This window comes from Rhineura floridana, chromosome 8, assembly GCF_030035675.1.
Source record: "Rhineura floridana isolate rRhiFlo1 chromosome 8, rRhiFlo1.hap2, whole genome shotgun sequence".
Taxonomy (NCBI): Eukaryota; Metazoa; Chordata; class Lepidosauria; order Squamata; family Rhineuridae; genus Rhineura; species Rhineura floridana.
In genome coordinates this window covers 73477690-73501894 of record NC_084487.1, presented here as the reverse complement: position 1 = coordinate 73501894, position 24205 = coordinate 73477690, and the positions used below count along the sequence as shown (strand labels likewise).

Sequence of the window (24205 nt, the reverse complement as noted above, 5' to 3'; positions counted from 1 at the left end):
TTGCGCAAAGATCAAGGAGAAAGAAATATGCTGTCATCTTCACCTATTTTAAAACCTAGAACATCCCACTTTGGCTATACTGGCCAGGAACTTGGCAGATCGTGCATGATTTCATGCACCAAATGCATCATATCCACACACTTCTGCCTGGTAGCAAGCTTACTTACATTTAAATCAGAATAATCAGGAATACAGAAGCACTTCCTAGGAGCAACTGTCCAAGGGAATGCTGTGTACGAAAAACAGGATTAAATAAGGAAATGCCACGTACTTCTCTGTGGGAGTAGTGACCCTCTGGAACACCCTACCTCCTACAATGTGGGAGGTACCAGAAGTTATTAATTTCAAATGACAATTGAAGGCACATGTATTCAACAGGTTTTCCCGGACTCTTAAGATGTTTTAAAAGTGTGCTGCTATGCTTTTGCTTTCCTGAGATTTTACTGTATTATATGGTATTTATCTATTTTAGATAAAGATTGTTTTGGTATGCAGTGGTATATAAATACATGAAATTTATTAAATGCATGCATGTAAGTTAAGACTGACTACTTTGCAATCTCCTGAAATGAAGTTTGGGTCGTGGTCAAAGCTCAGCAATCTTAGTTAATCAGGTTTACTGCATATATACCTATTATTATTATTTTAAAACAATCATTTGCCACCAGTTTCAATGGAGACCAGATGTAATAGTTCAGCAGTGTTTTTTGTTTTATATACTCATTTTTAAATAATAGTTTTTATATGCTCAGTGATTCTTCCCTGAAATTAAAGGGATGCTTAAAGAACTACAAATCCCTAAGCCGCCCTGGGCTCCTGCTGGGAGGAAGAGTGGGATATAAATAAAATAATAAATAAATAAAATAATAAATATATGAAATGACCTGATTCACACCTTGATTAATGTGCAAATGGAAACTTAGCTAGCCACTGGATTTTGTATTCTGAATCTGCAAAACTGTTCTCAGTCATTTAAAGTTATCTAACTATGCATGTAAATATTTTTAGAGAAAATACAAATTTAAATATTAAAATCATGTATTTTAAGAGGCACTTTTCACGATTAATGTGGAAATTGTATGGAATGATGGGTAAAAACATGGAAAAATGACATGAGCTGGAAATAGACAAATTCAACCTTTTCCAATTAAAATGGGGTTATTTCTAAGTAATGATTTGTTATATACAAATACACAACTTGATTTTTATTTTAAAACACATAACAAAAGTTCATTTTTCACCATACAAATCTAACAATTATTTTAAAACTATTAACAAAAGTCAGTAGCGTAACTAGCTTTTCATGTGCCCTGTGCAAGGTTTTATTTTTGGGGCCCTTATTTTTTGGGGGAGGGAAATAATAATAAAACAAATACAATATAACAATTGTTTATAAATAATTTTCATTTCAGCAAATCCATTTCAGGGCCCCCTTCGTCCTGGGTCCTGTGCCTGTGCACCTGTTGCACCTGCCTAGTTACGGCACTGACAAAAGTTCTATCACTTCTTTATCAACCGTATCTATTAAATGTTAAAATGCTATGGGGTAACCTGTGAAAGGAAAGAATCAACGTATTCTAGCTTTAAAAATCTTTTTACAATAATGCCAATAATTCAGAAATAGTAAGCTAAAAAAAGAATTGAAACACCACAAAAAGACAACACTGCATTGTGAGAGTTCAGTTATTTCAAATTTCCTGAGTCTTAAGAAGAATCCGGTGTGGTGATGCTAGTAGTATCTAAAGATAACATTTAAAACTGATCTTGTCATCAGTAAGGATATTTCTAATAAGGCTAACAGTGATCATGTGTGCAAACCCCAAAGTTATCACGACAAAGAAACACAACTGTGATTTATATACAACAAATAGGTCCAAAATAGACACAGTTCTATTCACACAATTAGCAAACGGCACAAGTGATTAAACTGCAGGTAAGGGGGCCCAGATAGGGGCCCTGGCATGGGGGCAGCAGGGCTTTAACCCTTTGTCCCCAATGACAGTCCCAATCCAAAGCAAGGCCCCTACACCTCCAATTTACTATTTAACAGCTAAACAATTGCTAATTGCATGAATGGTGAGATGCCTTGTTTGACCTATAATTTGCCGAAGAACCTATTTTTGTGGAATGTTCAAGAATACTTAGATAGGTTCACATACTGCTCATGTACTTCGTTATCTGGAGTATTATGAAGTATTATGGACCAAGATTTAACTTGGTCACTATAATTAAACTGCTAACAGGTGAAGGAGAGTGACTCTGAAATGTATACTGAGAACAGTGCTAAAGTCTAACAGGATGCTGTGGTGTAACTTCTGTGAATACATTTTACATGGTAATCTCGTAATCAAAACCGAGATAGTTTGATATTGCCAAGACAGCCACAGAAGCCACACTAATTTCATTACTGTTGGAATCTTGGCAAACACAACCAGGTCAAAATCATGTTAGACCCATCAACAGAACCACAGCCAACAGCTTTGTAGACTTGAGTAAGTGCCAAGACTGCACTGGGGCATAAAGATTAGTGCTGGCAAGTCTGATATAAGGAATCTAGAAGATTTATGTAAATATCCTAGGTGGGAATTAGATATTTGGGCTTGGTGAGTAATCAAGAGATGGAGGGGTCAAGGAATTAATGAAGGTAACCAATACCTCTTTCAGCCTTATGCTTACTCTTACTTCACTGGGTATGCTTGGTCTACTATTTGTGGTAGAGGATAAGATGAACACTTGGTAGCATGGTGACATTTCTCTGCTACGTTGTCATTTAAAAAAAAGACAGTGAGTCTTTAAAAATTCCTCAACAAACTAGAAACATGTTATGCTATAGCTATAAACATTTTTAAATGATTTTGTGAGGTAGAGGGCAATTTCAAGACAGGTTGTGCATTCCCAGATCCCATCCCAGGATCTAACCTCTGGCCATCTCTAGATGTTGTTGGACTCTCAGCTCCCATCAGCCCCAACCAGCATTGCCAATGATGAGGGAAGTTGTCGTCCAAAAACCTCTGGAGGGTCACAGGTGACCCACCACTATATCTAAGATAAAGGGTGTAGTGAATACCCAGCATTTCCTAAAATCAGACCCTTTTACCAAAGTGGGAGATGTAAACAACCTGAATTCAGCAGGAAATAATTTTCACAAACTGTTTTTAAAACATCAAGGTACAAAATAGTTCAGAAGTATAGCAGAACACAATCACATTTTGCCCCAGAAGTTCTCTTTTCTCCTCTGAGCTCGTTCTAGAACCTGAGATGCAAGGGAACTAGAAGCAGCAGATCGAGCAGATAGCTGGGACAATCGGTCATCACCATCTGTAAACATAACAAAGAAAAACTCTGTGAGATGTATGCCAACATGAAAAACAACCAAAATATGCTTAGAGGCTTGCTAAATACAAATGTTGCCCTCTTTAGGAGTAATAAGAATAACACCAACTTACCAACAAATGTATAATTATTTTATACACTGGGGAATTAGGAGCACAGATGCATATTGAAGCCAGATTTAAACTGGGTTTTAAAACTATATTAGAAGGCACACTTTTGTAGCTTCCTGAACCGTATGGTCTTGTTATGTACCTTCAAGTCAATTTTGACTTATGGCGACCCTATGAATCAGTGACCTCCAATAGCATCTGTTATAAACCACCCTGTTCAGATCATGTAAATTCAGGTCTGTGGCTTCCTTTATGGAATCAATCCATCTCTTATTTGGCCTTCCTCTTTTTCTACTCCCTTCTGTTTTTCCCAGCATTATGGTCTTTTCTAGTGAATCAGGTCTTCTCATGATGTGTCCAAAGTATGATAACCTCAGTTTCATCATTTAAGTTTCTAGTGATAGTTCTGGTTTAATTTGTTCTAACACCCAATCATTTGTGTTTTTTGCAGTCCATGGCATGTGCAAAGCTCTCCTCTAACACCACATTTCAAATGAGTTGATTTTTCTCTTACCCGCTTTTTTCACTGTCCACCTTTCACATCCATACATAGAGATCGGAAATACCATGGTCTGAATGATCCTGCCTTTAGTGTTCAGTGATATATCTTTGCGTTTGAGGACCTTTTCTAGTTCTCGCATAGCTGCCCCCCCCAGTCCTAACCTTCTTCTAATTTCTTGACTATTGTCTCCATTTTGGTTATTGACTGTGCCAAGGTATTGATAATCCTTGACAAGTTCAATGTCCTCATTGTCAACTTTAAAGTTACATAAATCTTCTGTTGTCATTACTTTAGTCTTCTTGATGCTCAACTGTAGTCCTGCTTTTGTGCTTTCCTCTTGAACTTTCATCAGCATTCGTTTCAAATCATTACTAGTTTCTGCTACTAGTATGGTATCATCTGCATATCTTAAATTTCTCCCTCCAGTTTTCACACCTCCTTTATCTTGGTCCAATCCCACTTTCTGTATGATATAAACAAATAGGGTGATAAAATACACCCATGTCTCACACCCTTTCTGATTGGGAACCAATCAGTTTCTCCATATTCTGTCCTTACACTAGACTCTTGTTTAGAGTATGGGTTGCACATCAGAACAATCAGATGCTGTGGCACCCCCCCCCCATTTCTTTTAAAGCATTCCATAGTTTTTCATGATGTACACAATCAAAGGCTTTGCTGTAATCTATAAACCACAGGGTGATTTTCTTCTGAAATTCCTTGGTTCGTTCCATTATCCAACGTATGTTTGCGATATGATCTCTTGTACCACTTCCCTTTCTAAATCCAGCTTGGACATCTGGCATTTCTCACTCCACATATGGTAAGAGCCTTTGTTGTAGAATATTGAGCATTACTTTACTTTTTAAGAACTATCTATTAGTGTTGAAACTAGAGGTGTTTTATATCATTTCTGAAAGGACTAAAAGTAGAACAAAGGCAAGCAGAGGCTGTGAACACACTAATCACCTACAGCAAAGCGTTTCCATTAGCCGCACCTGGAGGGGGAATGGGCTGATTTTGTTGGAAGTTTCACTTCAATCAATGCATTGTCTCGCTGCGTGCTCTGAATCTATTGACCATTAGAGGCAATAGATATAGTTAGTCAGTTGAAAGGGCCCCTCACTTAATTCTCTCCTTGTTACTTTCCTCAAGTTTAAGCATGCCTCTGATTGATTAGACTGATATTCTCAGGACTATCATTCACTTCCACTTCCTCCTCCTTCTTCCCACAATTCTCTCTCTTCCTACCTTTTTGAATTCAGCTAGTGTACATGATTGGGCTTTCCTATCCACGTGTACTTTCTTAATACAATGAGTTTATTTTGTTTAAGATAAACACCAATCTCTTTCATATTCTTTTATATCTCCAATGAACTCTGGTGCATAAAGCAACACTCTTCAGATTTGCCAATCAGTTGCAAAATCTCTTTGAAGCTGAATTAAAAAAAAAACTCTCAAGCTGATCCCACAAGGTTTTACAGTAAAAAGGGACGGGGTTTGACTAGCATCATGTGCCCCCATTTTCAGGAGAGAGAGGTGGAGACGTACTGCAACCAGCAGAACAGAGAGTGTTTTTCTACGCATAATTAACATTTCTGTTCCCAAAGATTGTTTTAAGATAGGCATGCAAAATTCAGACCCCTGCAAAGACTATTTGCTCCAGAATTGTACTCAAAGAGTGCTTATCAATGGTTCCTTCTCAAACTGGGCGGAAGGAACAAGGGGGGTACCACAGGGCTCAGTGCTCTTCAACATTTTTATTAACAACTTGGATGAGGAGGTACAGAGCATGCTTATCAAATTTGCAGATGATACAAAATTGGGGGGCACAACTAATACCGTGGAAGACAGAAACAATATTCAAAGGCACCTGGAGCATTGGGCTGAAAACAACAGAATGAAATTCAATAGGGATAAATGCAAGGTTCTACACCTAAGAAAAAGAAACCAAATGCACCGTTATAAGATGGGGGATGTTTGGCTCAGCCATACGACATGTGAGAAGGAGCTTGGAATTGTCGTTGATCACAAGCCAATAGTGCGATGTGGCTGCAAAAAAGGCAAATGCTGTTTTAGGCTGCATTAACAGAAGTATAGTTTCCAAATCGCGTGAAGTATTAGTTCCCCTCTATTCAGCACTGGTTAGGCCTCATCTTGAGTACTGCATCCAGTTCTGGTCTCCACACTTCAAGAAGAACGCAGACAAACTGGAACAGGTTTAGAGGAGGGCAACAAGGATGATCAGGGGACTGGAAACAAAGCCCTATGAGGACAGACTGAAAGAACTGGGCATGTTTAGCCTGGAGAAGACTGAGGGGAGATATGATAGCACTCTTCAAGTACATGAAAGGTTGCTACACAGAGGAGGGCTGGGATCTCTTCTCGATCATCAGAGTGCAGGACATGGAATAATGGGTTCAAGTTGCAGGAAGCCAGATTTCGACTGAACATTAGGAAAAACTTCCTAACTGTTAGAGCCGTATGACAATGGAACCAATTACCTTGAGAGGTAGTGGGCTCTCCGAAAGTGAAGGCATTCAAGAGGCAGCTGGACAGCCATTTGTTGGGAATGCTTTGATTTGGATTCCTGCACTGAGCAGGGGGTTGGACTCAATGGCCCTATAGGCCCCTTCCAACTCTACTATTCTATGATTCTATGATAATTCATATACCCTAGTAACATCTCGATTAGACTTGCATGCTCTGAGTTGGGCTGCCTATGAAAAGCGTCTAGCAGATACTGATACTGGTGCAGTATACATCTGTCACTATGGGGAGGATTGTTTGGAACATAATTCTCCAACATTTCAGCAACGTCAGCAAGCCATCACATTGCAGAGGCGGCAGCAGAGCTAGCAACAGCACCTCCCTTTCCTGGGGTGGTTGCAGTGGGGCCATGGTGAATACCCAAAGGAGCTTGCAGCGTTTCCCCAGTGAAGCAGCAGCGGTGGTGGTCCCTGGGCCCGGCAGCCATTTCATCTCATCCAGGACCCGTTTGTCTGGGACTAGCATCCAGGCAGCAGCGGTGGGAGCAATGGCAGGGCAGGATGAGTAGTTGACCAGGGTGGTTGTGGTTGGGGGCTGGTCGGTGTTGGTGCAGAAGATGACTGGAAAGGGCGGTGCTTTGGGGCAACTGGAGTGTGGCCCTGGATGGAGGAACCAAAACATCTCACCACAGAAGCCCCGTTTTCCCTGATTACATTAGAGCTGTCAATGGGTGCTAAATCCCCATTACCTGCCTGGTTTATCAGAGCTCAGCATATCAGTTGCAAATACATTGTTCCTGAAGCCCATGCAAGAAATTCCAGCGTTTGACTTCCGGGAAGGGTGACTTCGCTTGTGCCTGCTTTTGGGACGGGCTCCCGCCTCAAAAGAAGCTTATTCAGATATAAATCAGTCAGAACATTTTTTTTTTTGACTGATGAAATTTCTCCCGGGCAGGGAGAAACGTAGAGATCAACCTCAAAGCCTGTTTTTGTTGGGAGGACTGGATTTCATTAATTTATGAGATAAGGTCCAGCCAACAATGCCGGACGGACTTCCTAACAAGCTCTATCTGCTTAAGCGATACGTTTATCTTTTCTTGAAAGAGAGAACGGACTAACAGGCAAGCACCCTTCTTTCTATTATTTTTTTTTACTTGGTTTAAATTGTTGCAGCAAAAGGAGATTTGTCAGATTGATCGGCTTTGGACAACTTCTGGGTGAGATATAGCTCTTCTCTGTTATTCACGAAATTAACAGCTTATCTCTGTTTCTGTCGCAAAAAGCTGTCCTGGAAGTGCATTCTAAAGATAATAAACAGAAGAGGGATTTCTATTCCTGATTTCTATTCCGAGGAATATTATATTGTCTGGGACTATTCTCTTTTTGGTCTATTTTATTTTGACGAATCTGCTTCTTCACGACGCCACTAACTGTTTTGATGCTGGGAACTAAATTTATTTTGCATTCTTGAACATAGAGAGATAAGGCAGGTTGCTCTGTTTATACTGTGATGTCATCAAGCCTGGAATATTAACCCAATTGTTGCTGAAATAAGAAGTGGTTCTTCTTTATTTTTGTTTTGCTTTGTTTTCGTGGTTTTAAAAATGGCAATCAAGAAAGTGGCTGAGAATCTGGAAGTAATTATGTTTCAGAAAATAATGGATGAGATTGAGATAACGAAACAAACCCTGCGACAGGGTAGTAAGGAGCTGAAAATTGAACTGAGCAAAATGACGCAGGAGTTTAAAGAAATAGGGGACCCTGTGAGAGAGGAGAATGAGATCAGAGATGAGAAAAGAAAAAATAAAGGGAAGATACAAGCCCTGGAGATTGGAACAAATGTGGAATTGGAAAAAGATCTGGAGTTTATGGATTTTAGAAATAAAATCTACTGTTTGGAATTTAACGTTATCTCTGAAGAAATTAATGAAGATATTAGAGATAAAGTTATCAATGGCTTGGATAATCTTCTGGACTGGAATGATGTGATGGAGCTTGATATAGAGAAAATCTATGGAATTAACTGCAGCCATGTGACAATGGAAAAACTCTTAAGAGATGAGCCAGTGCATTTTCTAAAAAAGAAGAACACAGATATGAATTTACAACAATGTTTCAGCAACTTATTCAGAATGGATGGCAAGAAAATATTTGGGATAGAGGAAATTCCCATCAGACTCTTATTATATGACTATGGCTACAACAGCAAGATTATTATGGAATACTGATAATGGAAGATTGGACACTGAAATTACTGGACTTAACAGGACTATTGAAGATGGAAGATGGAACTAATAGGGATAATGGAATAATGGCTATTGAAATTATTGGACCTAACAGATTCTGATGAGATGGATTAATCGAAATGTTTATTTGGACTATGATTATGACAATAAGATTATTATAATTATTAACGAGATGGATTAATTGACATGTTTATTTGGAGAAAAATTGATAGATATATTTCTTAAAGAATTGAAACCTCTCTTTGACTTTTTGTGGAAAGAATAAAGTAATGTTTATGAGATTTGATGATTAATTAAGATAACTACTGGAGGAAAGTGATTTTATAATATGATTTAAGAGACAGGATTGTTATATATTGTAGACCTATAACTGATTTGATATGTGACAAATGGGAAGTCAACATTTTATTTTTTTTTGTTTAATCATTTTTGTTTTGTTTTGTTTTTTGTCTTTGAATGTTTTATGATTTTGTTTTCTATGTTTTATGAAAATTTGAATAAAAATTATTGTAAAAAAAAAGAAATTCCAGCGTTTGAATCTTTTGCACTTGGATCCCTTGAGGCCTACTCTGGCTTTTATACTGTGTTTATGTATATGGATATTGTTCATGTATTTTGCTTTGTAAATTAATTTGATATGTTTTTTATATGCTTTGAGATCTTTCAGATAGGAAGTGGTCTATAAATGGAAATATAAATAAATAAATAATAAATAAATCAGACAAAAAAGAAGACTGTTAAATATGTCTTGATAGTTGCCTTAGATTTTTGAAAGAGCATGGCCAAAACTGCTGAAAAAAATATGCAAGAAAAATTACGAATTATCTTCATCATTATGGTTTCTCTCCTGAAACTACCATTAAAGAGGTGCTAAGACTCACCACCCAATTTTTTCACAGTAAATGTGTGCATTTAAAATAGGTACCATTAGATATCATTTCAGATGCTTGTTTTTCTGCTGCTAATGATTCATTTTTAGCAGCAAAGCAGCAGCTTGGCAATGATCTCTCATCTCAAGGAGTGTGGTGAGAATGCAGGGCATTTGCAAATACATTGTTCCTGAAGCCCATGCAAGAAATTCCAGCGTTTGAATCTTTTGCACTTGGATCCCTTGAGGCCTACTCTGGCTTTTATACTGTGTTTATGTATATGGATATTGTTCATGTATTTTGCTTTGTAAATTAATTTGATATGTTTTTTATATGCTTTGTATATAACTGGTAACTTCAAATGCTTTCTGTAAACATTTATAGTTGCTTTGGTGAGCAATTTGCACAGCCCATACACTTTTCAGTCTTGGCTATTATTAAAAGCTGCTAAAATGGCCAAGTGTTAGGTAGACCTTACTTAGGAGGTGCAACAGTCTCTATGACTTTTGTATATGCATTAAGTCCAGCCAAATATTACCAAATTTCTCCTTTCTCAATTAGTGCACTGGGATACTGCAAGCCTAACACTTTATATCTAATAGTAGTGTTAGGGATGATTTACATATTCAGAAGTGCTAAAACCCACAAACACTGACTTCTGCATCTCGTTTTTGTGCAAGAAGTCATAACCCTATATGAAAACCTGCCAAGTTACAGAGGTAGAAGGAAAACTTCAAGTATTTCCTTTTATGCAGTTGTGAGGGCTATTTCTCACTATGAGTTCCCTATGTGAAAGCTATGTATTATCGTTACTGTGTAACTAGTTACTTAATCATCTCTGAAATAATGGCCCTGAATGTCCCTGCTCTCTCCTTATGCTGGGCCCTAGATAATAGCATAAGCATTCAAGTCAATCACTTGCTTGATCTTCATTACAGTTTGAATCTAAAAGATGCATTTTGGGAGGTCACAAAGTTTGAAAAAATTTAATCAAATGTATGCTTTCCTCTCCCAAGAGAGCAATTCAATAAAAAAGGAGGGTTAGAAACAGAATGGAAACCAACTTCTAAGATGCTATCCACAGATGGTATGGAAACAGCTGTTAGACCAGAGTCATGTTGTTAAGGGACATCTACAGGTAGTGTTAAACTATGTAGTCATAATGGAGTTAGTAAATCAGAACACGCTAATATACTTTCCCCACGTACTTATGATCTTACAATGATAAGACTACAGAGGTCTCAATCACAATGTCTACACAATGGCCTTAATCAGATGTAACACTAAATTGTGGCTAATCTTAAATACCGTGGGCAAAAACTGAAACTTGAGGAATCTGGCTTGCTTCAATGAACCATAATGAAGATTAACGACATGTGACATGCTTCTGATCGTCTCACAGCCACACCAGAGGAGGGAGCGCACAGGGCCAAGACTTACAGAGGGTTGTTCTTGTAACACTAAGCCATGGTTAATGCTACATCCAAACACAGCTAATGGTAAGAGACATTAAATTCAAGCCATGAGATATTATATTTCCAAACAGAACAGTTCACTGCACAACACACACATACACTCTCATAGTCATTCATATATACGTGACTGATAATATATTTTACACACACACACTCAGAACAAATATACATGGCTGTTGTTTAGGAAGGTCCATTATGTTCTTCTCACTGCTGGCAGAAAACAGCTTTTGATCTTCCTTGTAACTTTAAAAACCATTATCTTGCTCCCCTTCCATTTTTTCCCTTGAAGCTAAATGTACTGGTCACTTTTCTCTTCTCACATATCACACAGCTTGCCAGTAACCATGTGGGTTTATATTTATGCAAGGCTTTGGTAGAATTTCTAAATGCAAAATGTCCGTTTTTAACTATTATTTATTTATAATTAATAACAACTTATACATGCCTAAAATTTGCTAACTAGTTACATTTAACACTGATAAAGGAGGGAAAATACCTTCATCGTTACAGTTTCGCTCCTGAAGTGGTAATTGCAACCAGCTCCGTTTTGGGCTTGCAACATTGCCTAAATAACAACAACACACACATTGTATTTCATTAGTCCACAAATACTTTGTCTCCTGGCAGGAAAGCAATTTGTAATTTTACTTTTAAACAGACAATTGTTAACATACTAATATATTACTGCTGTTGTTGTTATTGTTATTATAACATTTATTACCTGCCTTTCACCCAAAGGACCCGGGGTGGTGGTGGAAGTTACAATAATGTTAAAATACTGCATTAAAACAGTTAAAACCTAAAACAACAACAGACTAACATATAGCTAATGTTGACACCAACAAATACTGATACCCCATTAGCTCCTTATATTAGTGTTGAGAAGCAAGAAAATATGCATATTGTACCATATTATCTCAAGGTGGATTGTTTGAAGAGAAAATTGCTATAGCTGTTGTTGGGAAGAAAACGAGGGGCCTGAATAGCTCTGTGAATACTGAACCAAAGTTGCAAAGCATGGTGGAAAACAGATGGGAGGGGGAACGCAGACACTCTAAGTTTCACACTCTGTTCATGGGAATTTGGCCTCGGAGGTGCCTGCAAGTCGGCAATAATGTTTATTTATTTATTTTATTTCTTTTATTCAATTTTTATACCGCCCAAAGCCAGAGGCTCTCTGGGCGGTGCACAGCATAGCATAAATACGATACAATAAAAATACATTAAAATGACAATAGTAACACTAAGCATATATGTTAAACAATTAACAGCCTGGTCTATGTAACAACAAAAATTTAAAATATTTAAAAAGCCTGCGAAAATAAAAAGGTTTTAACCTGGCGCCGAAAAGATAGAAGTGTAGGCGCCAGGCGAATCTCGTCGGGGAGGCTATTCCATAGTTCGGGGGCCACCACTGAAAAGGCCCTAGATCTCGTTACAACCCTCCGAGCCTCTCTGTGAGTCGGAACTCGGAGGAGGGCCTTTGATGTTGAATGTAGTGAACGGGTAGGTTCATATCGGGAGAGATAATAAACTGAGCTGTCCTTGAGTGTTTTATTCTCACAGCGCTTGATGTGTATTTACACCCATGTATCCTCTTCGGATAATTAAGGTTTTGTATTTCTCTCCAAATTCCTTTTGGGTACTCCTTCGGAGGTTTAGTAATAGAATCTCGTAGTTTCATTGATAAGAAGCCTTCTCAGGGCCATATGTATTTTCTTGTGTATATGTTCCCATGTTTATGACCACCAGAAGTGTCAGTTACTCACCTCATCCCTACCCTTATCTCACAATGTATTACTCAAGGGCTCCAAAGATTCAAGGGAGGAACGTCCTGACTTTTGAATTGTAGCAGGGGCCTGTTACTTGTCTCTGACGTCAATAATGTTATGTTACATTTTGTTTATTGCTCTTTTACTCCTGAAACCTATATATTGATTCTGCTTAAAATAAACGAGACCTTCACTCTTGCCTGGCTGACGTGCCTGTGTGAGACTGAGGTCCCTTTTTGATCAAGAAGTTGTGTGTGTCTTTACTTGACACTTGGCCGAAAGCACAGGAGCCCATCTGGCTCTCCTCCGCCTCCTTGAGGTGAGCATCACACTGCCTTTGGCAGGTGCTAAAATAGCCTCAACACTGTCTAGTGAATCTCATTATCTCATCCAGGATTTGTCACTGCCTTCATTTCAATCCAATTCATTTCAATTAGCAGGCATCCATACAGCTAACTTTCAGTCATCTCTTAAAAGACTTTTTTATGCCAACAGGCCTATTCAGCTGCTGTTTGTTTTTTTAAAAAGTTTCAAAATAAGCCATTCATTTTTGCAATTATTTTATTTTGTTTTATTGTATTTGTATATGTTGGGGGTAATGTAAAACTGAGTGGTTAATGTGTAAAAAAAATCAGCCATTGTACATATTCATCAGGCCTCATAGCAAATGTGCATTTAACCTGTCCATGAAGAGAGAATCGTACACATTTCCATGTCGACAGACATAACCTCGAATAGGCCTTGGGGAATGTGCATATCTCAACTGTACACAATCTGTGCCCCTCAGGCTGCTTCTCGCTCACTGCCTAATCTTACATAGTCCACAACACACCCTCCCACTGATCAGTCAAGCAGCACTGCAGTGGGAAGATGGGGTGAGGTTCCATATAAATATTAACACTCCTACTTCCATTGTTGTAGTTTCTTCAAGGCTCTAGGACTACATGTTGGCAGGTCAGAAATGCAGGCTGTAACCATAGTCAAAACCCCAGGCAGGGAAGATCATGGCTTAACAAAGTAGTGGGGCCGCAGCTGCATCCAGAGCCCCAGGGGCATCACTACGCAGGTGCGGGGGGTGCGCACCGCACCCGGGTGACACCGAGAGGGGGTGACACCCAGAGCCGCCCCTAGCCCTCCTTTTGCTGGCCCGCGCACCCCCCGCACGGCCCCCCTACCTGTCTACAGTAGTCTTTACCATTGCCCTTAATTAAGATGGCGGCCGCAGTTTCCCTAAGGTACTGAAGCCGCTGCCGCCATCTTAGTTGATGGCAGAGATGTGCGTGTGTAGCACACACGTGTGCCATCAACAAAGATGGTGGCGGAAGCTTCATTCCCCTTAGGGAAACTGCGGCCGCCATCTTAATTAAGGGCAATGGTAAAGACTACTGTAGAGAGGTAGGGGGCTGCATGGGGGGCACGCACACGTATGCATGCGTGCGCACATGCCCACCCACCCACCCACCAGGGGGCCAGGGCAAGCTGATGCCCAAAGGCCCCCGCATGCCTGGAGCCGGCTCTGGGTGACACCATGAGTTATCGCACTGGGTGACACCAACCCTAGTGACGCCACTGCACAGCCCTGCTGCTCAAGCTGGCCAGGGCAAAAGGTGGACAAAGCGCTGTGCCAAGGTCAAGCCTGAATCAGGCCTGATGCCATCATGTGGCCTGATGAATGTGCAAGATGGCTGGTTGTTATGAGCATTGTACTAAACATTCACTACCCCCAACATATATATTTATTGTACACCAGCTGGATATTTCACATGAGTGAATGGTATATAAATATTTTTATAAATAAATTGAATAGCAAGTTTCTTAATGTCTAAACAAGTCATCTCCTGCTTTTGTCTCTTTTTGTTTTGCGCTAAGGAGCCACATTGTGGAGTAGTAATAGATACTAGGGTATTTTTCATAGTACATATTCACAGCAATTAGAGTATCTATTGCTGCTGTAATCCAGCAAGAAGTGGCTTTAAATAAAATGGATGCCTATCTAAAAAGAGGGTGAAAGTAGCATGGAAAGTAAACCAACCGTTATGCTGAAACTCAGGATCCCTGAGAGTTCCTTGAATGCGGCACAATGGACTCCAATAAGGTACAGCAGGATCCTTGGGTGACTTTAGCCCAGGGACTTTAGCTGTCTGCTCTGAATGTACTGAACTTGGAGGGCTCCTTACACCAGAAGCATCTTGACTGGGCCACTGGTCTTTCCTTACTGGCAAAGGATCCGAAGTTTTTAGCCCAGCAGCTGGAAAAGGACTCTGTGATGTAGCATCCCCTTCTTCCTGAAATGCCAAAGTAATAACAAATAAAATCCTGTCATGTTGTGAAAAACGGTGCCAATGCATCCACAGGAAGTGAACAAAACTTTCCTTTTCAACATTGTTGACTATGCCTGGCCGCAGACATTACAGTAAAGTTACTTTAAATGAACCTTACTTTTCTGTGATCATTTCTGCATATTACTTCCTCAACCCAGCTTTATGAGTGTGTAAACGCAAGTGACTAGCGATGTTCCTTTGTTCTGTCTATCTTCGGCTAACTTATATCACTCTTTGGGGGGGTCCCCCCTCATCTATTAGCTTGAAGCAGCTCATGGAAACTGCTCTCATACTGACAGGCTCCAGAAATCCTGCAAGCAGTTGTGTATTAGAAGTGACATGGGTGCTTAGGATTGCTTTGAAGCATGAATAAGGGATGAGCAACCTGGTGGAACCCTTCCCATCCCAAAAAAGAATGCATATAAGAACAATGACATTTGGACATGACAAGTGGGATCAGTAAGAAAATGTAGTGTGGAGCGCTGCTTGTTCAGGATTCCCGCCAACAAGTCATGCCCTCTTTCAGGGTGCTCCTTTCCATAATGCCCCCACAACTGGGTTTCCACTCAGATTCTCGGCATTCCACTACACTGGGCATGCTCAGTCCTCAGTGGAGGATTTGGCAGTTTTCCCTCTAATTTTTTTTGTACTCCTGCAAACTTTAGAACTCCTCCCACCTTACTGATACCACCCTTTTATTTCTCAATGACCTCTGTTTTGATCATTAGAATTCGCTATTGGAGGGAGTGCTTGCTACAATGCCGTATATGTCCAGAGGAGATTGTGCATATAGACTTTTCATTCACATCCACACCAGCTCTTTAATATTTCCCTGTAGAATGCAACAAATTATGGCAAAGGAACACATAAGTTAAATGGGAACTATTAGAGACATCATTATAATCATCTGCAATTTCCCCAGAGTTATGTCGAACATTTGTTTGACAAAACTATAACTTCTTCAACCTCTTCAAAAGAGAACACTAGATAATCTGCCATTTTACTCTAGATATAAAAACAAAGAAAGTGAAAGCAAACTGTAGTTTTAAAGAATATGTATCTCTAGTTCTTTATGGCTTGTTTTCAAAGACTTGCTGCAACTTACCCTACTAGATTTTCTTTTTAAGTCCTCTCTTGAGATTTGATTTGCCAAGGGATGCTTTTCTGAAGACCCCTTCCTTACTTGTAACGAGGATGAAGACTTTCCTTTCGGAGGAGATACTAAAACAGCACCTCCTAAAGTAACAAAAAGAGAGCAAATGATCTCTGTTAACGCTGAATTCACATTCTTTTATATTTAAGATTTTCAATATATAAATTAATATTTAAATTGTTACCAGCAACTGGTGTTGTAAGGTCATGATGTGTTCTTTGGGCTCCACCAAGTGCTCTTAGCTGTGGAGTAGCAAGCCTGCCCCCCCCTCTTGAGGATACTGAAGAAGAATCTGCCACATCACCTGGGGAATTCATGTTTTCTCTGAAAAATATGGCACAGCATACAAACACACACATGTGCAATATGTAATTATGCTCTCATTTACTGGTGGCCATAATTACCAATTAATAAAATCCAAAGCCCATCTTGGCTGCTCCCACCAAAGGAAAGCTGTATATTTTACACAGGCCACAAACAAGATTGAATAAAAATCATAACATATCCTTCAAAATATCCAGCTGTGGGGTTTTGGTTCCCACAAATATTCTAGGGAGACAACTTTGGAATGTTAACACCTGTAATCTAATAGAAACAATCATTATTTTTATCCAACCTAAATTATTAACGGCTATCTGCAGCCATTATTTCCTGGGCTCGCAGATTTCACTCTTATGGACATGTAGTGCATCGTAGAGTGCAACTTCAAACTCCAATAATATTGGTCATCTACCTAATTTCCCTGTTCTTTTCTATATTAAGAAAGCTTCTTATCTTAGCATCATCACAAATAAAACAGTATGCTCCTGCTTATATTTGTCCGCCAACAAATGGAGCCTGGCTTCCTGTTTTAACTTTCCTCACTCACAATCTTTAGAAATATCAGAGAATGGCCAGGGACGCATTTTTTGCAAAGTGATGCATTCATTTAAGATATGCTTTGAAGAGTTTCACTAGACATGTCTCATAGCCATATCTAGTTATTCCTATGTTATAAAGACAGTCATCTTCCAGCTGCTACTCTATATATGTTTAAATACCATAAGGAAGAAAAACTAATATGAGTGACTTTCAGCATGTTTTTTAGAGCAATTCTCAACTTGTGACACAAATAAAATACAGTAATCTCAGTGTGTGCAGGAGGGAAGGTTATTAATTTTTTCTAGGTATAGTTTCAAAAGACAGTATGGCATTATACAAGCAAGCCATGTGCTCATGTGCTCCCCCCACCCCACCCCACCCCACCCTCCAGCACACACTGCTTAATTACTGAGTTTTTGGTTTTTGACAAGCCATTGTTTGTCCCCACATCCGAATGGGAAAACTATGGTTAACTGAGTCCCGCAAATCAGGATTGGAAACGAAAGCCAGCTGGCAGTTTCTGAATGAATAGCCATGTTTGAAATGTCTCCTGTGGCTAATTAGTAATATAATTCGAAACTACTGAAACAGTAAATTTTAACCTCATTCATGTCAATCAATTAGATTTTCCCATTATGTAGTAAAACTATTGCCCTACTTAACATACCCTGTATGTAATTGTAATAACTGAATGGCAACGTGGGTTTGAAAAACACTTTTAAATATTTACTCTTGCTGGTCATCTGTATTGGCATCCTTATTTTCTTCCAGTTCTTCAGCCTCTTCCGATTCCTGCTTACTTTCTTTTTCCTCTCCTTCCTCTAACGTTGCTGGCTGATTTTCCAATTGCTCATCATTGCCTGGTTCACCCCAAACTAGACGCCGCTTGACTGGAACAGTGGTAGCATCTGACATGCCTAATTTTCCAGTGTTGTTCTGTTGGAACTGTTCTGACAATTCAGGATGTGGCAAGAACTTAGGACCTGGAGAGAGCTTTTTCTCAGGGACCCTGTATGAAGAGAAAGGAAGCAGTGCAGTGAACTCAAGATTTTTCCTTATGTTTCCAGACGTATATTGATCCAACTCCAACATATGATTAATGGAAAAACTATGATATAAAATGTGATACTTTTACACTTCATAAACACACATGCACAATTCTGCTTGCAATGAACCCAGTTTAGTTTTTTTTTTTAATAATTTTTATTCAAATCTTTCCAAAAACAAACAAAACAAAGTCAAAAAAACATAACAATACATCAACAAAAAATGAAAATAAAATAGTTGACTTCCGATTTGTCGCAGATCAGCTATAAGTATATAATATACATCAAACCTGTCCCTTAATGTATACATACAGAGTCCCTTTTCTCCATAGGCTGTCTTAATTAATCGTCAAATCCCAGTATCATCATTTTATTTTGATCTTTCAACAAAAAGTCTAAGAGAGGTTTCCATTCCTTAAGAAATGTATCTGTCGATTTTTCTCTAAGTAAACATGTCAATTTATCCATTTCTACTAAGTCCATTAATTTCAATAACCATTCTTCCATTGTTGGTGTTGATTCCATTTTCCACTTTTGTGCATATAATAATCTTGCTGCCGTAATCATATATAATATTATTCTTCCATATTTCTTTTCTATTTGTTTATCCATAAAACCCAATAAAAAAAATTCTGGTTTTGACTGAATATTTATCTTTAGAATTTTTTGCATCTTCCTACCTATCTGTGCCCAAAATGATTTTGCCTTTTTACATAACCACCACATATGATAAAATGATCCTTCTTGTTGTTTACATTTCCAACAAACATTAGAAACATTACTATACATTTTTGACAACTTTTCTGGAGTCATGTACCAACGGTACATCATTTTATAAAAATTTTCTTTAAGATTATAGCATAGTGTAAATTTCAAACCTTTTTTCCACATATTTTCCCATTGATCCATTTGTATGTTATGACCAAAATTTTTTGCCCACTTTACCATACACTCTTTTACTTGTTCTTCCTCCATATCCATTTTCAATAAGAGTTTATACATTTTCGCAATTATATTTTCATCATTTGTACACAATCCTATTTCAAAATCAGATTTACTTATTTCAAACCCATACATTTTCTTGTCCATTTTATATCTTTCTAACAATTGTAAATAGGCAAACCATTGAAAACTATATCCTTCCTTTGTCAGTTGTTCTCTCTCTTTCATTGTATATTCTCCATGTACATTTTCTAATAGTTCTTGATAAGTTAACCATTTCTCTTTTCCAGCCATTTCTCTTCTATAAAACGCTTCTTGACTTGAGACACATAATGGTATTTTCGAATAAAACCTTGGTTTATATCTATTCCATATTTTCAACAGAGGACATCTTATAAAATGATTGTTAAAGTCTACATTTATTTTTACTTTGTCATACCATAGATATCCATGCCATCCCCACTTCAAATTATGGCCCTCCAAATCCAATAGTCTTTTACTCCTCAATAAAATCCATTCCTTTATCCAGACTAGACAGCAGGCAGCAAAATAAAGTCTCAGATTTGGTAATCCCAGTCCGCCTCTTTCTTTGGCATCTTGTAGTAGTTTAAATTTAACTCTTGGTTTTTTTCCTTGCCATACAAATTTAGAGATATCTTTTTGCCATTGTTTAAAAGGTAAATCAGAGGATATTACAGGTATTGTTTGAAACAAAAACATCCTTCTCGGTAATACATTCATTTTTATCACAGATATTCTACCCATTAATGACAATTGTAGTTTATCCCATCTTAGCAAGTCTTTCTTAATCTCTGTCCATAATTTTTCATAATTATTATGAAACAACTTTGAATTTTTATTTGTCATAATGATACCTAAATATTTCAACTTTTTCTCTATTGTAAAATCTGTCTTGTCCATTAACTCTTTCTGTTCCCTTAAAGTTAAATTTTTCACCAACATCTTTGTTTTTTGATTGTTGATCTTAAATCCTGCTAACGGTCCAAATTCTTTTAATTTGTCCATCAATACATTAATTCCTTCCAAAGGATTTTCTAGTACAATTATCAAATCATCAGCAAATGCTCTCAATTTATATTCTTCTTTTTTTATCTTTAATCCCAAAATTCTTTTATCTTGCCTTATATCTCTAAGCAGCACTTCTAAGACCAAAATAAATAAAAGGGGAGATAAAGGACATCCTTGTCTTGTACCCTTTTGTATTTCACATGAATCCGTTAAATCTCCGTTAACAATTATCTGAGCCTTCTGAGATGTATAAATCGATCTAATCCATTTTATAAAATTGTCTCCAAAATCCATTTGCTCCAAAACCTGAAACATAAATTTCCAATTCAAATTATCAAATGCTTTTTCAGCATCTAAAAAAATCAAAGCTGCTTGTTTATCATTTCGTTGTTCTAAATATTCCAAGACATTCAAGACATTCCTGACGTTGTCACGTAATTGTCTTTTAGGTAAAAACCCTGATTGATCTTCCTGAATAAATTGTTGCAATATTATTTTCAATCTTTCTGCCAAGATCATTGTAAAAATTTTATAGTCATTATTCAATAGAGATATTGGTCGATAATTTTTTGTTTTAGTTAAATCTTGCTCCTCTTTAGGTATTAATGTTATATTAGCATTTTTCCAACTATCCGGTATCTTTCCCTCTTGCAGAATAAGATTCATTGTAGACTGTAAAGGTAGTAAGAGTTCTTCCTCCAAACATTTATAATACATTGCAGATAACCCATCTGGTCCTGGTGCCTTTCCTAATTTAATTTTGTTTATAGCTTCAGATATCTCTCTTGACGTAATAGGACCATTAATAGCTTGTCTCTGAAAGTCTGTAATTCTAGGCAAATTCTGTTTAGATATATACTCTTCTATTTTTTCAGATGGAATTTCCTGACATTTGTACAATGTTGAATAATATTGATGAAAAATCTTTTTAATTTTTACATTATCTGTCAACGTCTCATCTCCTTCTTGTATCTTTAAAATGATATTTTTTTGGCGTTCTTTTCTTAATTTATATGCTAACCATTTCCCAGGTTTATTTGCAAATTCAAAAGTCCTTTGTTTAGCAAAATTTAGTTTTCTTTCAATTTCTCTAACTGTCAGCATTGATACTTGCTTCTGTAACATTTTGATTTGATTTACAATAGAAACTTTAGTTGGATTCTTTTTCAATTCTTCCTCTTTTTGTTTTATTTCTTCCAAGATTAATTGCATTTTCTGTTTCTTTTTTTTTAATTCAGAGTTACATTTAATAAGATATCCCCTCATAAATGCCTTACTTGTATCCCAAACGATATTTTCACTTGTTCCTTTATGTAAATTATGTTCAAAAAACTCTTTTAATTTCTTCTTACATTCTTGTACTACTTTGTCATTCTGTAATAAAGATTCATTTAGTCTCCATCTAAATCCAAGATTTTTCTTTTTTAAAGTTAATATCACAGGGTTATGATCCGAAAAAGTTTTTGGTAATATATCCATTTTAAAAGTGTCCTTCGCTAAAATTTTAGACATCCAAATCATATCAATCCTCGAGAATGTTTTGTGTCTTTCTGAAAAATAAGTAAATTCCTTTGCGTTATCATTTATATATCTCCAGGTATCCACCAATTCTAAATGTTCCATCAGTTCAAAGCAAATCTTCGGTAATTTACCCTGTGTCTCTTTGATATTTTTTTCAGAAAGCCTATCAATTTTTGGTGAGATTACCCCATTCCAATCACCATAACGCACCAATGGTCATATGAAAACTCTGACAATTTTTCCATAAGTCCTGTGTAAAACCTTGTTTTATCTTCATTGGGGGCATAGATACCCACTATCAAAATGTTTGTACCCTGTAGAGTAATTTCGACCCCCACAAATCTACCACTATCATCCAGTAATACCAATTTAGGAAGCAATTGTGGGTTAATGTAGAGAACAACTCCATTTTTTTTTTTTGGTCCAGCCGAAATAAATTCTTCACCCAAATTTTTACAAATCAAATATTTGGAATCTTTCTTCTTAATATGAGTTTCTTGTAAACAAATTATATCCAATTTTAATTTTTTCAAATAATGAAACACTTTCTTTCTCTTCTGCGCCGTATTGGCTCCATTTATATTCCAAGTTAGATATTTGTAATCCATCTTTAAGAGTGTATTTTAAAATGTGCCTGATGCTCCTTTTAATCCATCATCTTCCTTCCCTTCCTCTGCATATTTTGTTGACTTTGTTCCCCAGGAATTATATCCATATCTTTGAGTTTATCTTCATCCATATCTTTTGAAGCTTTTCTCAAGAAGTCCCTTGCTTTTTGAACAGTATTCAATCTATATTTCTGTTGTCTGAATGTAAAGATCACTCCTTCTGGAACATCCCATCTAAATTGAATTTTGCGTTGCTTAAGTTTCTCTGTAAAGAAAGCATATTCTTTTCTCTTACGTAAAAGTCTAATAGGAATTTCTTTCATCACCAGTATTTCCTTACCATCAATTTTAAAGGTATTTTTAAAGTGTTGCTGTAATACCATATCTCTGGTCGTCTTCTTTATAAAATGAACAAGCACATCTCTTGGAATTTTATTCATTGTTGCATATCTGGAATTAATTCTATACACTTTATCTATTTCAAATTCCATCCGATCTTCATTCAAATCCAGAAATTTTACTAGAGCATTAACAATTTTATCTCTGATGTCTTCACCTGTTTCCTCAGGAATTGCACGGAATCTCAAACAATGTTCTTTATTTTTCATTTCAGTCACAGCCATATAGTCCAAGTTTTTTTCTAATTCCAGATTTAATATATCTGTTCTATTCTCCAAGATTTGTACCTTTTCTTTAGTGTTTTTTGCATCCTCCTTTATTTGCCCAATTGTCCCTTTAATCTCATCCACTTGTGTTTTAATATAGTCTTTTATATCTGTCAATTCAGTTTTCATTTCCTGTTTTATATCATTAATCCCTTCCATTATTTTTTGAAACATATCTGGGGGTATAACCCCTTCCTGTGGATCAGTAGAACTTCTTCTTCGCTCCTGGGTCTTAGTTGCTTTTTTAGTTGTCATTTTCAAGAAAAGCCTTTAATTTCTGATATTAATCACTGTTCCAAAACCTAGAGGCAGTCTATTTCTTTTTTTTTCCTCCACCAACAAAAAAGTTAATATTCCAGGCCTGTTATTGAAGTCCAGCCAGCACAGCACAGTTCTTATCTACATCCAAGAATGCAAAACAATTCTGGTTGCCAACACCAAACAATTAGTAACATATACGAGCAGCAGATTCGTCCAAAAAGAAATAGTCCAAAGAGAAAAATAGTCCAAAATATAATAATTACCTCTCATCCATTTTTAAACTTTAAAACTCCAAATTCAGGCCAGCTTTTTGTCGTAAAAAAAGTATATAAGTTGTTTACATTTTCTTTCTTCCTTAATTATATTTAAAAGAGAAAAAGTATGACTCACCCAGGTTTCTCAGTTGCTGATTCGTAAACAAATCCCTTTTATTGTAGTAATTTAAGCCAAATGATAAGATTTAAACGTTAAGAACGTTTTTTTTAAGAAGAAAAAAAAGAACGCTTCGCTTTTTTCCAGTACAGCTTGCGTGGAAATCCTGACTCCGTCTTCAGCCGATCGGCATGCCTTCTTATCTCAGGAATTTCCTGATCAATTCCAGCCGCCGACAGCTCAACGAAGTCTTGTGGAAAATCTGATCGGTTCTCCTATACCTTGGAGAACATTTAAGCCAGTCCAAGATTCCTCTTGGCTGGCTTTTAACCTGAAAAAAGCTTCCTCTGAGGCAGAGCTCCCTCAGAGACAACCACCAGCCAGCACTCCTTCCGGGAAATCCGAACCCAGTTTAGTTTTAAAGCATATTCACTAATAGGCAAAAAAACCTTATGGTTTAAGAACGAACCTATAGCCAACAGATGTTTCTATCAAACTTTAAAAGCAGGGAAATTTGGCAGCTATAGTGAATGCACCAGGAGAGCAGGAGACCTGACCTCCTCTCTCAGATATTGTACTGCCCTATAGATTTGTAAAAATACAAACACAATTTGGGTTGGTCTTTAGCAG

The 24205-nt window shown here is 37.4% G+C and overlaps 1 protein-coding gene across 3 annotated transcripts in view; it reads right to left on the bottom strand.

Annotated features, from left to right (window-relative positions):
* Window positions 1-1200: 1200 nt before the first annotated feature.
* MDM1 (Mdm1 nuclear protein) overlaps window positions 1201-24205 on the bottom strand; it is a 48997-nt gene continuing 25992 nt past the window's right edge. For all 3 annotated transcript variants that reach the window (XM_061639796.1, XM_061639797.1, XM_061639799.1), the window contains 6 exons: window positions 17862-18140; window positions 16455-16594; window positions 16223-16353; window positions 14829-15081; window positions 11521-11589; window positions 1201-3318 (listed from right to left, as the gene is read on the bottom strand). In XM_061639796.1, the coding sequence (XP_061495780.1) occupies window positions 3203-3318; window positions 11521-11589; window positions 14829-15081; window positions 16223-16353; window positions 16455-16594; window positions 17862-18140 (988 nt within the window). In that variant the 3' untranslated portion in view covers window positions 1201-3202. The remainder of the gene's footprint in view (window positions 3319-11520; window positions 11590-14828; window positions 15082-16222; window positions 16354-16454; window positions 16595-17861; window positions 18141-24205) is intronic.